At 37.7% G+C, this 15,845-nt stretch overlaps 3 protein-coding genes across 6 annotated transcripts; 2 read left to right on the top strand and 1 right to left on the bottom strand.

The window, feature by feature from the left end:
• Window positions 1-963: 963 nt before the first annotated feature.
• On the top strand, window positions 964-5,067 carry LOC112049175 (protein OPI10 homolog). Its single transcript, XM_024086972.2, has 4 exons — window positions 964-1,176; window positions 1,260-1,512; window positions 1,584-1,693; window positions 2,833-5,067. The coding sequence occupies exons 1-4, from the start codon at window positions 1,138-1,140 to the stop codon at window positions 3,031-3,033; spliced, it is 603 nt and encodes a 200-aa protein (XP_023942740.1). The 5' UTR covers window positions 964-1,137; the 3' UTR covers window positions 3,034-5,067.
• LOC112049179 (cell division cycle 7-related protein kinase) lies at window positions 4,240-13,794 on the bottom strand. 3 transcript variants are annotated; one of them, XM_052881331.1, is made up of 10 exons: window positions 13,458-13,794; window positions 13,119-13,344; window positions 10,523-10,616; window positions 10,080-10,222; window positions 9,759-9,846; window positions 9,439-9,576; window positions 8,594-8,668; window positions 8,306-8,529; window positions 7,957-8,120; window positions 4,240-7,716 (listed from the first exon to the last, which is right to left on the bottom strand). In XM_052881331.1, the coding sequence occupies exons 1-10, from the start codon at window positions 13,597-13,599 to the stop codon at window positions 7,673-7,675; spliced, it is 1,338 nt and encodes a 445-aa protein (XP_052737291.1). In that variant the 5' UTR covers window positions 13,600-13,794; the 3' UTR covers window positions 4,240-7,672. The 3 variants fall into 3 exon arrangements, with proteins under 3 accessions (XP_052737291.1, XP_052737292.1, XP_052737290.1); XM_052881332.1 differs by having other exon boundaries at window positions 8,594-8,665; XM_052881330.1 differs by having other exon boundaries at window positions 8,306-8,621.
• A 638-nt stretch (window positions 13,795-14,432) lies between these two features.
• LOC112049164 (CDGSH iron-sulfur domain-containing protein 3, mitochondrial) lies at window positions 14,433-15,834 on the top strand. Of its 2 annotated transcripts, none has more exons than XM_052881328.1 (3): window positions 14,433-14,584; window positions 14,841-15,073; window positions 15,631-15,834. In XM_052881328.1, exons 2-3 carry the CDS (start codon window positions 14,925-14,927, stop codon window positions 15,761-15,763), a joined length of 282 nt encoding a protein of 93 aa, XP_052737288.1. In that variant the 5' UTR covers window positions 14,433-14,584; window positions 14,841-14,924; the 3' UTR covers window positions 15,764-15,834. The 2 variants fall into 2 exon arrangements, with proteins under 2 accessions (XP_052737288.1, XP_023942727.1); XM_024086959.2 differs by having other exon boundaries at window positions 14,465-14,716.
• The last annotated feature ends 11 nt before the right edge of the window (window positions 15,835-15,845 follow it).

The raw sequence follows: 15,845 nt of genomic DNA, 5'->3' as shown, positions 1-15,845 counted from the left end.
CTAAACTTTAAATCCCTTCAAAATCGGTTCATCTATCAATAATGCCACTGTGACTACACACAATAGAAAAGTTTTCACATTTCCCAGAAACCATGGGTTTATGCATCTCTTTATCCTATCTTCCAGTGAAAGTCCCATTAAAATCGGTTCAGCTGTTCCACAGAAGAGTCCGGACAAATATTTAAAAAAAAATGTTTTATTACATATCATATATATTAATAACTAAGCATTTGCGACAAGAACAGGTAAATGACAAGCAGACAAATAATTTATACTTGTAACTAGCGGACACCCGCGACTTCGCGGGGAAATCCATGTAATCTTTCAACCCCTATTTCACCTTTTTATTAAAATACCGGATGATTTACGTACTAACATAGAATAAGGAATATTCAGAATGAGTCTTTACTTAGAGTCTTTAAAAGCAGCGTGGTGAAGCCGATGAAACCCATTTAAAAAAAAAAACAAATTTCATGCGTCTCCTTGACATCCGCATACACAATTTTTTTTCTTATTAATTGTATTTAATATAATAATCGATAAACAAATACTCCACCTTATTTCTTTAGATTTTGTGAACAGTTTTTAGTTCATTTTTTTTTGTATATTTAAAAATTTAGGACGCCATTTTTCTTGAAATAATATTGAAAGTTATTTGTTACTGAATTACTGATGCGACGCTGAAAGTATTAGTATTTAGAACGAATACGACATCATCGTGTTCCGTGCGCTCTATCTCCAGTCTCCTCCTATCTCCTAATATTCTTTAATCTGTGACCTATATAAAAAATACCTTCAAGACACTGTGACATTACATTTGGCTTGGCTTACATTGGCAATTGGCATTACAAATTACAATAATTACATAAACTTTTTTTTTGGTGAGTTGGTGTTTTTTTAGTTTTTTGAGGCTGGCAGCACTGCTGTCCACCTCTGTCAGACAGCAGACTGTCAGTGTCACTGTCATCGACCACCCATCATCAAGGCTAGTCAAGACAAAGACAAAATACACAAATCGAAATCCAAATTCCAAAGCAATCCTACGAGTTCTTTCTAGAATGAAGTGATACTTTATTTTTTATTAAAACATTAAAATTATAACTTAAATACTTTAGTTTAGCGTGTAGTTAAAGAAACATGGCTAACATTTTTGGATTAATCGTATCAGGTCGCTTGGTATGGGTCAATATTATTGGTTGTTTATAATTTGTAACATAACCAAAGAGGGCATCAATAAGATCGGTATTTGCGGGTCACAGGTGCAGACAGACTTCACGCCCGTGTCGGAGACGAGTCTGGTCACCACCATCCTGGACGTGGACTCCATCAACCACGCGGTGGTGTTCCTGACGGGCGCGACGCCGCTGCCGGCGGGCACGGTGGCCGTGGTGTACTGGAGCTGGCCCGACCCCGCCGCGCCGCCCAACTGGCAGCCGCTGGGGCACGTCTCCAACGCTAAGCCTTCCGCTATATTTAAGATATCTAACTTGAAAAAACTGCACGAACTATCAGGTAAGTCTATATACTAATAATATGTGATTTTTTTAATTGAATAAATCAAATATAAATCAATCATTTTTCAGATGAAAATAAATTTATGGGTGCATTTGGTCAACAACAAATTTGTCATAATGCACAAATTGGAATTTCTATAGAACCAGAAGCGAATGCACAACTACTTCCAAACTCAGAGGTAAATATAATTATTTTTACTGCTGTAAAAGTTATCTTGTTTGTTTGTGTGTTGATGCTTCAATTTATATGAATATCAAACCTTAGTACAATCACAATGATTGATTATTATCTATATTTCTATACTAATATTATAAATTAAAGCCACAATAGCTCAACGGTAAGTGTGGTCGGCCTCATCACCGAAGGGTGGTGGTTCGATCCCCGCCCCGTTGGTCTATTGTCGTACCCACTCCTAGCACAGTCTTTCCCGACTAGTTGGAGGGCAATGGGAATATTGGTCATATTATAAAAAAAAGATATGGCAAATATTCTTTTTAAAAAAAAAAAAAAAAAAAATGTGGATTGGCAGACTTCACTATGACAGCCTCCGTGGCACAGTAGATATGCGCGGTGGATTTACAAGACGGAGGTCCTGGGTTCGATCCCCGGCTGGGCAGACTGAGATTTTCTTAATTTGTCCAGGTCTGGCTGGTGGGAGGCTACGGCCGTGGCTAGTTACCACCCTACCGCCATGCGATTTAGCGTTCCCGTACGATGCCGTGTAGAAACCGAAAAGGGTGTGGATTTCCATCCTCCTCATAACAAGTTAGCCCACTTCCAACTTAGACTGCATCATCACTTACCATCAGGTGAGATTGTAGTCAAGGGCTAACTTGTAAAGAATAAAAAAAAACATATGTAGGTAGAGAATTAAGAAAATTCCCTGGTATCCAGGTTTCCCCACAATGTTTTCCTTCAGTGGCATTAGGCCAGCTTGGTTAACTATTGGCCTAAACTCTCACATTCTGAGAGGAGACTCGAGCTCAGCAGTGAGCCCAATATGAGTTGATAACAATGAACAAATATTATAGATGCAAAAGAAAGTCAGTCTGTCTGTTACTTTTTCATGACTAAACCACTGAACCAATTTGAATTAAATTTGGTATAGACATAAAGTGAATCTTGGAGTAGAACATAGGCTACTTTATTCACACAATAATCCACAGGTGAAAATTACAGATTTTACACGAACAAAGTTGAGGGCGTCCTCTAGTATTTTATAAATACGGATGAAGTTTTTAGACCCTCAATATAAAATTTAGTTATTACTGAGAAATCTTGGTAAACCTTCATATTATTAATATTTTATGTTTTTAGGCACAACAGACATACTCCTATGTGACCTTCGCTCAGAAGATGTTAGAGCATCTCGTCAACTTTGTGGCTTCCTTCTCTGTGACTCAGGAGCAGATGACGCCAACGCCCGGCGTGTCGTACATACCTCTCAACACACTGCACACCTGGTACCAGAACTTTGAGCGGCGGTTGCAGCAAAACCCTAACTTCTGGAAGAACTAGTGTTGTGTTGAGTGACATTGGAGAGGAGCTTCTGGACAATGCAATGTTTCCATGCACAGATATAGTGTCAAACTTAGGCTAGGTTAAGAAGTTATAGGCTGGGACAATGTGAAGCACATACAGCCTTTCTTGATGAGTACTGTTTACCAACAAAGAAATTAGAAATGAAGGTAGAAAGTGTATGTAATTTCATAACTTATTTATTTTAAATTATGTATGGTTTGTTTAAAAAATGTTATATAAAATATATTAAACATATCTAGTTGTTCTAAGCTTGTTAATGAAATTTATTTTCATTAATATAAGAACAAGTTAATTATAAATATTATTAGATGTGAAATGACTAGTGATTTATGCCCTCATTTTTATTTTGTTTGTTGGTGAACAGTACTCATCAAGAAAGGCTGTAGTATAGTTAACACATGTCTTTTTCTAGTACTCTTGTTTACCATCTTAGGTTTGCATCTGCCTTTATAATGGCCGGTAACCTTGGGCAACATTGTTTTAAATGAGTACTGATTTTCAAAAATGAAACTACTCCATTGCCTGTCTGTGTAAGTGTTTGATTGACAGTGATCTGTATGTGAAAATGTTGTTCTGTACAATAACTTAAGTTTATTAAATGGTCACTTGAGTAAGTGACACATACCACGGCCCTAAAATTCGTGAACATTATTATCAAGCATTTTCACTGTACTGTGACCACCTCTCTATTCCTGTCTGCTCACCTGTGTTCCTATAGGTTACTTGCGCCTGTCACATTCTATGATGTGTCACATTCTATGATATGTTGTCACATTCTGTGATATATTATCACAATGGTGCAACACTGTTGTCTCAGAGGACACTGTATTTATAATGCTATCAGCATATAGTTTTATATTTTGAAACATTGATTCACCTGGTGGTGTGGAGGCTTGATAGTTGTACCCACAATGTATATATGTAACTATGTGACTGCACAATATCTGCAAGCCTGTTTAATTTAACTTGCACACTTACATAATTGTAGTGAGATCAATCTGCCACACATTATTAACAGCTGTCTTAACTACTATTTGTAAATGGGAATTTTCAAAGAATTTTATGCAAAATTTGTCACTTTAGTCAAATAATTTATTTGCATAAGAATATTTAGTGATTACTTTTATTAAGATTAATTTTAGTTATAATTTATGTAATTGAAATTGGTTTATTTTGTAACAAACAAATGTTTATAGCTAATTTTAATGCAAGCGAAAAAAATAGCTTAAATACTCTGTAACGGTTATACGGATAGTCTTGCAGAAAGGACTTGCAGATAAAAGAATTGCAAAGATTTTGATCAACTGTAGGGAGTGGAGCGGAGCGGTTACAGTCTGTGTAACTGGTAAAGGCGATTGTAGTGGGTAGGTAACGATGTTCTGTAGAAAGAGGCAAGCAGGGCACAGAAATGAAAATATGTGGTAAAAACTCGCCAGACCCGCCTACATAGTGTTTCGTTTTAAGCTAGTAGTTTAAAAACTGACTCGCTCATTTGATTAAGTTCAGCAGTTAAATTTATATAATAATAAATAAATATTATATTAATAAATAAATAAAAATAGTCAATATTCTCATATACAACAGTCACTATATTCTCTTCACTCTGTGTTAAAACGCGACAGCTCTAGCAGGTAACAGTCAACTGGATTCGCTCACTTTGTATCATTTTAGTTTGTCATTATCCATAGCTTGTTCCAAAAAGTGTTTCGCCTAATCAGTAAAAGGTCCGCTCAGCTTGCGCTTGCAGCGTCTCATTCCCGTTTGATGTTATACTGATAGTTACAACTTGTCTGACGAGTCGCCTGCACCTCTAGAGCACCTCTTAAAACATGCTAATGAGCGGAAAATATAAATAGTAAAAAATATGTAATCAGTTAGTCACCTGTGTTCCTACTACACTTGCCACAACTGAAGCAGTTGAACTCATAGAACAGGTAACAACCGATGATGCAGAGACTGCTTATGAATTAGTAATATTTTTATAAAACAATAAATTTTTACTATGTAGTACACAGTTCTTCATTATTTATACCTCAACTTAACCTCAATCTATACTAATATTATAAAGAGGTAAAGTTTGTAAGTTTGTCACATTTTTTAAATGGGGTAATCTTCGGAACTACTGGTCCGATTTTAAAAATTCTTTCACCAGTAGAATGCTACATTATCAGGGAGTGCTATAGGCTATATTTCATATAGGTATCATATATATTAGCCGAGTTATCACAGTTTTTGTCATACAGGTCGGACCGAAAATCCTCTTAAACAGACTTATTCGCATGCGCTGCCTTAACTATTGTGTAAAATTTAAATTAATGTATGGAGACTTTATTTATCTTTAAAAGTTCTACTAAAAAGTCCGCGACACCATATATCTATCTTCTATATATTAGCAGATATAGTACCTTTTGTGTTTTAAAAATTATTAATTTTATATACTTAGGTTTACGTCATTATTTATACAACTAAACTTTAATCCTTATTAAAATAAATTATTTAATAATCACAAGGATATTATGGAGATAAGATTTGCCCTTTACAGTATGTTAATTACTTAAATAGTTTCGGAGATAATACAAAATTTCTAAAAGACGCAGAAATTCCGCTATATGACGCGCGGCGCTTTCATTTACGTAGTTGCCGTTTCCGTGTGAATATGGGGATCAAACATAGCCTATGACACTCGCAAATAACGTAGCTTTCTATTGGTAAAACAATTTTCCAAATCGGTCCAGTAGATCCAGAGATTACCTCGTACAACCACACGGACTTTACCTCTTATATTAGCATAGAAGTCTCTATTTCTCTTGGTCATACCACCACTCTCGAAGGACTGGACCGATTTTGCTAAGGGTAGGAGTCAGATAGAGAAGTTACAGGGTAGGGTAGGGTACGGGTAGGGAAGCGTAGGGGTAGTGTAGGGGTAGGGTAGGTTTAGGGCCGGGTTTAGGGTAGTGGTAGGGTAGGGGTAGAGGTAGGGTAGGGGTAGGATAGGCGTGAGATAGGGGTAAGAAAGGGATAGGGTACGGGGAGGGTAGGGGTAGGAAGGGGGTAGGGTGTAGGTAAGGTAGGGGTAGGTTTGGGGTAGGGTAGGGGTAGGGTGGAGGTAGGGGTAAGGCAGGGTAGGGTAGGGGTAGGGTAGATGTAGGGGTTGGGTAGGGTAGGGTTGGGGTAGTGGTAGGTTAGGGGTAGGGTAGGGTAGGGGCAGTAGTAAAGTTGACATCGAAATTTACGCGGACGAAGTCGCGGGCGTCCGCTAGTTGTTGCAATAATATGCAATTCTTAACTTTGAGTTTCTGATGGACAGTGATGTTAGTCAGTATGTATAGTACTTATCTCCTAAAATATTGTTTTGTTAGTTATTTTCACGCATAAACCACTAAACTGATATTAAAGTGTCTTTCACCAATGATAAGCAACATCTTGAGCGAGTTACACAGGCTATAATAATATGTATGCCTTGAAACGGAAACTACACAGATGAAACTGGCTACCGCTAGTGAGATGTAAAGAAAACGGTTTTTTGGAAGCAACATTTATTCAAGAGAATAGAAACAACGAGGTAACAATTGTCTAGGTCTAGTGAACACACACTAAGGCACAGAGACAGGCAGTGATCCTCACAATGTGACCACCCATTTTGTACTATAAACTTATATTAAGCTCTGAGATCCAGTTTACTGACTAAATAACTGTTAATAACAATAACTACAACAAAATAGCTACATTTCATACAAAATGAAATTAAAAGTTACAATGCAACAAAGCCTCCTGTACAAACTTATCAGTGAGGCATTTGGAATATTTTTGTATTATATAAACACCAATAACCAGTGTCCAACATGAGCTATGCCCTGAAAAGTCGTATTTGCACTTGACTGTGTAGTTCACTGCTTTGGGAATGCTGTATTTACACAAACCACAAATAAGTAAAGTGGATGTGTTGTGATCCATGAGTGGTTGTGGCACAGTAGCACCATGTCACAGTGAACTATTGAGCATACAGCAGACAGGCATCCTCCACACTAAATTAAAGACATTCTCATTTTCGTAGTCACACCACAAAAGCTGCACCGATTCCCATACATGTAGATATAAATAATACTTATTTAGTCTGTCATTTCATAAATAAGTATTCCTAAATTAATTCTGCTAGCAAAGTTTACAGTGTATGGGTAGTAAAAAATAGATTCTCAAGATATTCTCACGAAGCCAACTGCTCCCATAAACTCATTGTTGTAATAGATACTTGTATATATGACAAAAATTATGTAGTTATGAACAACGATGCTCAACTCCTAAATTACGAATATTAAAAGGAAGAAAGTTACAAGGGAGCAGGGCAGAAAGTATATGATATTTGGAAAAAAAATAAATACGACTTTTCAAAAGGCCGTAAGTTAAGTATAACATGAAATAAAGTGTGCGTAAGATCGTACAAGTAAGTCTGCGGACACAACTTACATTGAGTTTGCTCGCTAGCTCATGCTATTCGTTAGTGACCGCGCTGGGTGCTCCCGGCGCGGCCAGGAAGGGGTGCTCCAGGGCGCGCTGGGCGGAGTAGCGCTCGCTGGGCAGCGGCTCCAAAAGCTTGGCCGCCAGGGCGAAGGCCGAGTCAGGAAAACCTGCTATACTCACTGAGTTGTCTATTACGTCCGCCTGCGAATACATGTAAACACATAAGATAACACTCGCTTTGTGAAACTGTATTAAGGAAAATAACTTTAATTTAATTCTTTTTATGTCTATCTGACCTCGATAAAGAAAAGCTCTTTTATGATGCTAGATAAACTTAAACTACCTGTAACATATAAATCTGGTGAGTAATTCCAATTAGCTGAGACTGACAGACAGAGAGGAATTTAAAAGCATTGAATCATTATGTATGAAGTTCGTTACCGGGCGAGTGTCGTCCCTGCACAGGCACTGGTGCGCGGGCACGCGGCAGTGCGCGCAGGCGAGCGCGGCGGCGGGCGCGCAGGCGGGCGCGGGCGAGCGCAGGCGCGCAGCCAGTTTGCGCAGGCAGAGCCCGCGGCGCCGCGACGACGTCACGATGCGACGCCCTGCGGGAGAAACATATCAGGCTCGAAGGACCACAAAACAACATTACTACGGATCGTATGTGAAACTGGCCGCCAAATGAATTTATATGTTCATGTAAGTTTCTCAATTTAAATATATTGAGGGTAGTATGCAGCGGTGAAATATTGTGTATTCTGTAGTTAGGTATATGAGGGCAGTTCCGTACCGAGCGCGTGCGCGGTGCGGCGCAGCGGCTCGGTGCCCAGCAGGTCGGCCAGCTCGGCCAGCGCGGACACGTCGTCGGCGGCGCGGAAAAAGGGGTAGCGCGCCGTCAGCAGGCTGGCCAGCACCACGCCCGCCGCCCACGTGTCCACGCGCGTGCCCTGGCGCGGGCTCTTCAGCAGCACCTCGGGCGGGCGGAAGCCCTGCGTGCCGGCGCGCGGCGCGCGGGCGGCGGGGCGCGCGGCGCACGCGCTGCACACGCCGCCCGCGCCCGCGCACGCGCAGCGCCCGGCGCCCGGCGGCCACTCGCCCGGCGCGCTCTGCGCACAACAGCTGACTGACACCGCCGACTCGCAACTCCTGGCTGCTATTAAGATTTTTCTTTCAAGAAAAATCCCAATAACGTATTTTTTTGTAGGCTGACCCAGAATTCCTACCCTGGACCTCATCGCCCGTAGCTGAACCAGCTAACTACAGGATCAATGAAGCGCTTAAATAATAGGTCAACGGTAAGAGCAGTCAGACTCATCACCGAGGGATGGTGGTTCAATTCTCACCCCGTTGGTCTATTGTCGCACCCACTCCTAGCACAGTCTTTCCCGACTAGATGGAGGGGAATGGGAATATTGGTCATATTATAAACTTCAAATATTCTTTTAAAAAATAAAAAAAAAAGTAGAAATGCGCCGAATATTACTTTTGCCGACTAGCCGACTTTTTACATCTACAGACTTATTACAAAGGGTATGTATTGCCAATTTTATTTATCATTTTCCCTGCTGCAGTGAGATGAAAAATTGCACACAGCAGCAAATTTATTTACCTGTCATACATTTAAGGGACGCTGTCTCGCGACACTTAGGATTTTTTTTAAATCTTTCGCTTGTTCGGCATTCCATAAGCGTGAACAAAAATTGAGAAAACAATACAAGTAAACAAAACACATCGGCACAATCGCAGGCGACTTGAGCTTAAATCAGCTGTACCTAAACTAAGCTTTACAGAAATTCCCAAAACCGTGATTGGCTTAAGCCGACTAGTTGACCTCTTTACAACAAGCTAGTCGGTTAGTCGGCATATCTCTAGTAAATCTGTATTGAATATTTAAATAATATTGTAAGCTGCATTTTGTCTTACCTTCGGAATATTCTGTTTTGGTATTTGCACCTTGGGCAGGATGGTCCGGCGCGGCACAACCGGCGCGACGGTGTCGACGCCGCGCGCGCGCAGCGACAGGTCCAGCGCCATCCGCTTCGCGTCGTGCGCGGGCTCGTCCTGAATATCGTCATACACTCACTGACATGCGTTATACAATAAATAAAAACATTGCTATATTAAAATGCATTTTCTGCCTTCATTAATATTTTGTTTGTTTTAATAAACAAAATATAATATATTCCACACTGTGTTTGGGCTTATTGTCGTCCGTACTCGCCACTACGTAAAGACATAATCACCTCATCCCGGGCCCGCTTGCGCGGCGCGTCGGCGGGCGGCGGCTCGCTCGTGGTGCGCTGCGCCAGGCCGAAGTCCACTAACAAATATCTGTAATAAAGTCACTCTCAAAATGCTAGTACATAGTACCACAACATAAAGTCTAATTTGAAGAGTCACCAAAATTAGGTACAATTTTCACTTACCAAGGACTTGGACTTTGTTAGTAAATAAATATTCAACTTATTCATTATTTGTAGGGGCTATTATCTTTCATTCTGATCCTTAACCATATTTATTAAAATTCCATTGAAGTTTATTTGTATGTATAAAATGAACGTTACCTCCTATTCTCTCTATCGTAAAGGAAGTTGCTGGGTTTGATGTCCCGGTGGATGACTCCGAATGAATGCACATGTCTCAACGCCACCAGCAGAGCAGTCATGTACTGCCGAACCTCTTCTGCATCCATGTCTCCGACATATTCCTATAACCACAGCACAACATCAATTTTGAAAAAAACATTAGGGATAAGAAATACCTTAATGAAACACTTGAAATTTTATTTTATATTAATAGAAAATATAAACTCACTTAAGAAGTTCACGTAAAAAACTAATTATTCAAAAACTGATCTATGCTTCAGGTGAGCCTTTGATTGCTGCATTGAGTAACCTGCCTATGGGTGAACAATTTGTCAGTGTATATTTTTCGTTATTGTATTTTTACAGTAAAAGTAGAGGATGGACTTAGTTTATACATACAAGTCTCCACAGCTTATACTCACAGAAAATTTCCTATGAGGTATATAAGGCATCACAAACACTATTGTGTCCAAGTTACGGAGGCACAGCTCCACACCAATCACATTGTGCTTCCCTCTGAAACAACAATAGCTACTACGTAAATCTCTTCACGCTGGCCAACATTGTGGTAAATGTTGTGGATGTTCCAAACAATCTCAGAACATGATAACCAACATATTGGTCTACATACTGGCCAATGTGATGAGTGCATTGCATGACAACTAAAGCTAAAGCTTCAAAAATAAAATTCTCTTTATTTTTGGTCTAGTATAGTCTAGTCATCAAGTGTCTTATTGGTCAAAACTTTTAAACAGTCTCGGAAAAATATGGTTGAGGGCTCATTTGATTCAGGATCGCATCTAGAGTTTTTGAAAAATTTCAAGACCTGCTCAAAAAAATTGCAAAGTTATTAACAAATTAGTAAACAAAAAAAAAGGGTTTTAGTTTTTTGGGTATATCTTGAAAACTATTTAAGATATTTAAATTTTGAAAAAAGATTGAAAAAGAGGAGGAAATTTCCTAAAAAACTCCTGACTCCCGAAATTGTAGGACCAATATTAATAATTTTTACAGGGAGCTGAAAATACGCCCGAAAACGGGTACTCGCGTTTCCGCAAGTATTAAATGTTGATATTAAAATTTTAAAAAAATTCAGAGATATACAGGACAAATGAAAGAATGAAATGCTGTAGAAAACTTTTTTATCGCGACTTTATAAAAAGTTATCCATTAATTAATTAACAATTTTATCCGACTGGGCTATTAACATTGCAAGTTGCATAATTGTTAAACAGGCCTTTGATAGAGTGTGGCACAAAGGGCTCTTGGTAAAAATCAAAAAACTCCTACCACATTCTATGTTCCTGTTACTTGCATCTTATCTTAAAAACAAAATATTCCAAGTTAAACAGCGCGACGCTAGATCCAGTTTCTGTACCTACAAAGCAGGTGTATCCCAAGGCTCGGTTCTTGGCCCAGTCCTTTACAACATATTTACATGTGACTTACCACAATCACCTGATGTCACCATTGCAACATATGCTGATGACGCAGCTTTCCTGTCTTGCGATAAAGATGCAAATCGTGCTAGTTCAATCCTACAAAATCAACTTGATGCAACCCACCTGTGGCTTTCTAAATGACGAAATGTAGCAAGTGCTTCAAAATCCCATCACATCACCTTTGCACTTCGAAAAGGGGACTGCCCTCCTGTTAAGCTAGGAAACGAAGACCTGCCGCCAACAACATGTGTTAGGTACTTGGGCTTCCATCTGGACCGACGATTGACATGGAAATATCATATTGACAATAAAAGAAAAGAGCTCAACACAAGGTTTAGAAATCTGCTCTGGTTACTTGGCAGACAGTCTACACTGAGACTTAACAACAAATTGCTCATTTACTGTGCAGTCTTGAAACCTATCTGGCTTTACGGGATTCAGCTGTGGGGCACCTGCAGTAAATCCAACGCAATCCGTATCCAACGGATCCAAAATAATATATTAAGGATTATTACTGATGCCCCTTGGTTTACTCGCAATGATGAAATCCACCAATATCTGGAAATGCCAACTATCTTTGAGGAAATCAAAAACAACTGTAGAAAACATAAAGAAAGGCTGACCCGACATCCCAATCGCCTCGCTAACTCACTGGTGGTAGCGCCGCGAATCAAGCGCCTGAAGCGAGCTGACGTGCTCAATGAGTAGTTGATGGCAGAGCTCTGGCTCTCCTGTCAGAAACCGTCCCTAAGTCACAGAACTCACCTGCTTATAGTTTAACGACTGATCGCAGATATCAAGAAAAGAAAAAAAAAAAAAAAAAAAAATACAGGACAAATGAAAGAATGAAATGCTGTAGAAAAAAAATTTTTATCGCGACTTTATAAAAAGTTATCCATTAATTAATTAACAATTTTATCCGACTGGGCTATTAACATTGCAAGTTGCATAATTGTTAAACCGGAAATCTCAAATTTTTATCCTCTCGTGGAGCTATTCTTCAAAGATTAAAGAAAGGATTTCCGTCTAGTAAGTTAAAAAATATTTAATTTTCCATCTAGGTAATTTTTTTAGGAAATTTTCCTCTTCTTTTTGAATCTTTTTTCATAACTTAAATATCTCAAATAGTTTTCAAGTTTCATAATTAAAATTCTAAGTATATGAATATGACAACATATTACATGACTTGAACATTCCACCAAATGCAGTTTGTTGCTTAATCATCTAAGAAATATTTGAACCATTAAACACCAATTTAGAGACTAAATATTATTAAAGACATGACAAGACAACAGAAAAAAAGGAATGTTATCATTAATATTTTGGTGTAGTAGCTGGTATTACCAGTGGCAGGCACTGATGAAGTCATGCACTGCCTACCCTGAGAAACAATCACAAACCTGTATTGGAGAAGGAATTTTCCAATTTGTACAATTTGCTTGTATACTGTATATGGTAAAGCTTAGTGAATGCCTCACTAATAGTAAAGTAGTCATTAAATAACCTTATGCACGCCACTAGGTATCACCATTTGAAACAGAAACGTTCACATAAACTAATGAATAACATTCCTCACCCCATGTCCTGCAGACACCTCAGCTCGTGCTCTATTCGGGCGGGGTGTGCGGTGGGCACCAGGTGCTTGATGGCGAACCATCGCTTGTGCTCCTCGGGCAAGGCGGCGTCCATCTTCAGTGAGCCCAAGTACACAGTACTAAATGTGCCTTCACCTATCTTCTTGTGCACATCAAAAATTTTGCCAAGTTTAGGCAATTTGTGCAGCAACTCCTGCATTTGCTCGTCTAAAAAAAGGTTGAATTCTTGATATAATTATTTTAACGACCAGAAGGTAGAGATGGTACATTTTAATAAATAACCTTCAAGTGTCACAAAACAAAATAAATTTTACACCTACTTTCTACGTCCAACTTGTAGTCGAATGTTTCAACGTTTTTCTCCTTGTTTTCGTCATATTTTTTATTTCCTCCGTCCAAATCTTGTTGCTCATTATTTTGCAGTTTTAATAATCTAGCTTCTATTCCCCTTATTCTAGACATAACTCAGAATCAATACAAACATTTATAAACTGTACCTACTTTACAATAAATAAACTAATAAAGTAAATTAAATTAATAAACAACTTTAATTTCCCATAAATTTTAATTCATCTTTAAATTTTCAGAACTTGTAAAGTTTTAAATTTTATTTTTATAGATCTCATTCTCAACCTACATTTGTATTTGTCGTCTGTGACACAGACCACAAATGAAGGTCTGTGACACAGACCACAAATGAAGGTCTGTGATCTCAACATCTCAAACAAGGAACATATCTCGACCATATCTCAACAGACAACAACTGTGCTACGTGCTCACAGAACACGGAGTATGTGCAAAAAACATCATACATTGACTTTTGAACAACAGGGTTCCGAACTTCGGGGTTTTCCCCCCAGATTTAGGGGGCAAATAAGTGAAATGGGATTTTTTAGGGGTCTGAAATTTTTAGGGGTATTTTCAGGGATTTTTCGACTCTTTAATATTTTTAAATTGATGATAAATGTAATATTTCTTTCCTAGCGACTAGCGACTTTATCATCATCGTCATTTTACAACCACTCTCAGGCAACTGGCGGCAATTTTCATCAAATAAAAAAAAGTGTTAAATTTGTTTTTTGTCAACATGTATGATTTCAAAAAATCTGAATCTTCAGATAAAGACGTAATATTTTGTCTGTATTAAATATAGACTTGAAACATATTACAGCATATTTTTTCTAAATTATTATGAATTTATATTTTTAGGGGGACAACTCAACAATTAAGGCGATTTTAGGGTTTTTGACACAAACTTTAGGGATAAATATTTTGGAGAGTTGGTAACACTGCTTTTTAATGGGTAAAAAAAGTTTTGATTTAATCTGTGTTTTTTTTAGGTTAGGTTGTTATAGTGTTATTTATTTCCTAACAAATATCAATAAGAATTAAGAATATCAATAAATATTAATATTACTAATAACGTTCAAGTTTAAGATAATATCTTGTGAGTGTAATTGATTGGCTAGGTGTTTTAAAAATTTTATCTATTTGAAATTATATCTATCGTAGGTTCAATTAAATTAAAATGCTTCATCGGAATATTCGGTATAATCTAGTCAATACCTTCATAAAATCTGTTAGTACATTATGTTATCTAAAATTATAGGATAAGTTTAAATACTTTATTTTATTATACATCATACATTGATGTGCAAACAATGTAACCTGTTGTTCTATATTGATTGCAAGTTTTGTTTTAGTTTCAAGCGGGATACGTCACAAAACCACCGAAGCCCGAGATTCCAAGTAATCCATTAAAAAAAGTGTATGCAGCTAATGAACAAATGGATAATGGAATCATATATGACAGGAAACCTTTTAAAGTAACATTACAAGAAGGAAAAACCTATGCTTGGTGTCTGTGCGGCCGCTCTAAGTCTCAACCACTTTGTGATGGCACACATAAAGATGTTTACCTGAAGATTACACAAAGGTAAATTAATTGATTCTCTATTATCATAGTATATTTAGAGATGTACAGAATAATATAAAGGAAAATGTTCACTCATATTATTGCATCTGATAGAATCTAGTAAATAAATTTATCTATCTATTACAAAAGTTACAGAAGTTATCAACATTATTGATAGACTAGATAATCAACAGATTAGATTAGAATAGATATATAGTATTGTAGATAGTAGTATATCACAAATCTGTAATCAATATGATACAGAATTTGTTGTAAAGTTTTATGTAACTAATAGTTTCTCTATGCACACACAAGGCTGCAAACAGACATTGAGAGGAAAAGCTAAACAAGTTTTACTTCTAAATATTATACAGTTTTTATAGGTTTTTTTTTAAAATAAAGGACATTAGTCATATCATTTTAAAATGACTGCTTTTTAATTCTCCTCATACTAAGAAAAGTTGTGTGAGGAGAGTGTACAACATATGAACCATTGACCATGCAGTTATTGAGGAGGAGGAGGAGCTTTTTCTGTCCATTAACAGTGTATAATATCTGTTTGTAACATTTGGTTTCAGGCCCATTATATTTAAGGTGGAGAAAACAAAAGACTACTGGCTCTGTAACTGCAAACAAACAAAGAACAGACCATTTTGTGATGGAACTCACAAGAACAAAGAAGTTGTTGAAGCAACAACAATTAGAGTTTAGAATATTAAAATGTTAGAAAGGTTTGCTATAGATATATTATTATTATACAATAAATAGAAGCATCAATTTGAGTTTTTATTGT

This window comes from Bicyclus anynana, chromosome 4 (assembly GCF_947172395.1).
Source record: "Bicyclus anynana chromosome 4, ilBicAnyn1.1, whole genome shotgun sequence".
Taxonomy (NCBI): Eukaryota; Metazoa; Arthropoda; class Insecta; order Lepidoptera; family Nymphalidae; genus Bicyclus; species Bicyclus anynana.
Note: the sequence above shows the minus strand (reverse complement) of the source record. Positions and strands in the feature narration are given on the sequence as shown.

Bases quoted from the DNA above. Each gene is read 5' to 3' on its own strand.
- LOC112049164 (XM_024086959.2), top strand. From the start codon at position 14,666: ATGCTTCATCGGAATATTCGGTATAATCTAGTCAATACCTTCATAAAA. The intron at 14,717-14,840 runs GTTAGTACATTA...GTTTTGTTTTAG, and splicing joins TCAATACCTTCATAAAATCT to TTTCAAGCGGGATACGTCAC. The intron at 15,074-15,630 runs GTAAATTAATTG...ATTTGGTTTCAG, and splicing joins TACCTGAAGATTACACAAAG to GCCCATTATATTTAAGGTGG.
- LOC112049179 (XM_052881330.1), bottom strand. From the start codon at position 13,599: ATGTCTAGAATAAGGGGAATAGAAGCTAGATTATTAAAACTGCAAAAT. The intron at 13,345-13,457 runs GTAGGTGTAAAA...ACCTTTTTTTAG, and splicing joins CTACAAGTTGGACGTAGAAA to ACGAGCAAATGCAGGAGTTG. The intron at 7,717-7,956 runs GTAACGAACTTC...ATGTATTCGCAG, and splicing joins GCAGGGACGACACTCGCCCG to GCGGACGTAATAGACAACTC.
- LOC112049175 (XM_024086972.2), top strand. From the start codon at position 1,138: ATGGCTAACATTTTTGGATTAATCGTATCAGGTCGCTTG. The intron at 1,177-1,259 runs GTATGGGTCAAT...TGCGGGTCACAG, and splicing joins TAATCGTATCAGGTCGCTTG to GTGCAGACAGACTTCACGCC. The intron at 1,513-1,583 runs GTAAGTCTATAT...ATCATTTTTCAG, and splicing joins AAAACTGCACGAACTATCAG to ATGAAAATAAATTTATGGGT.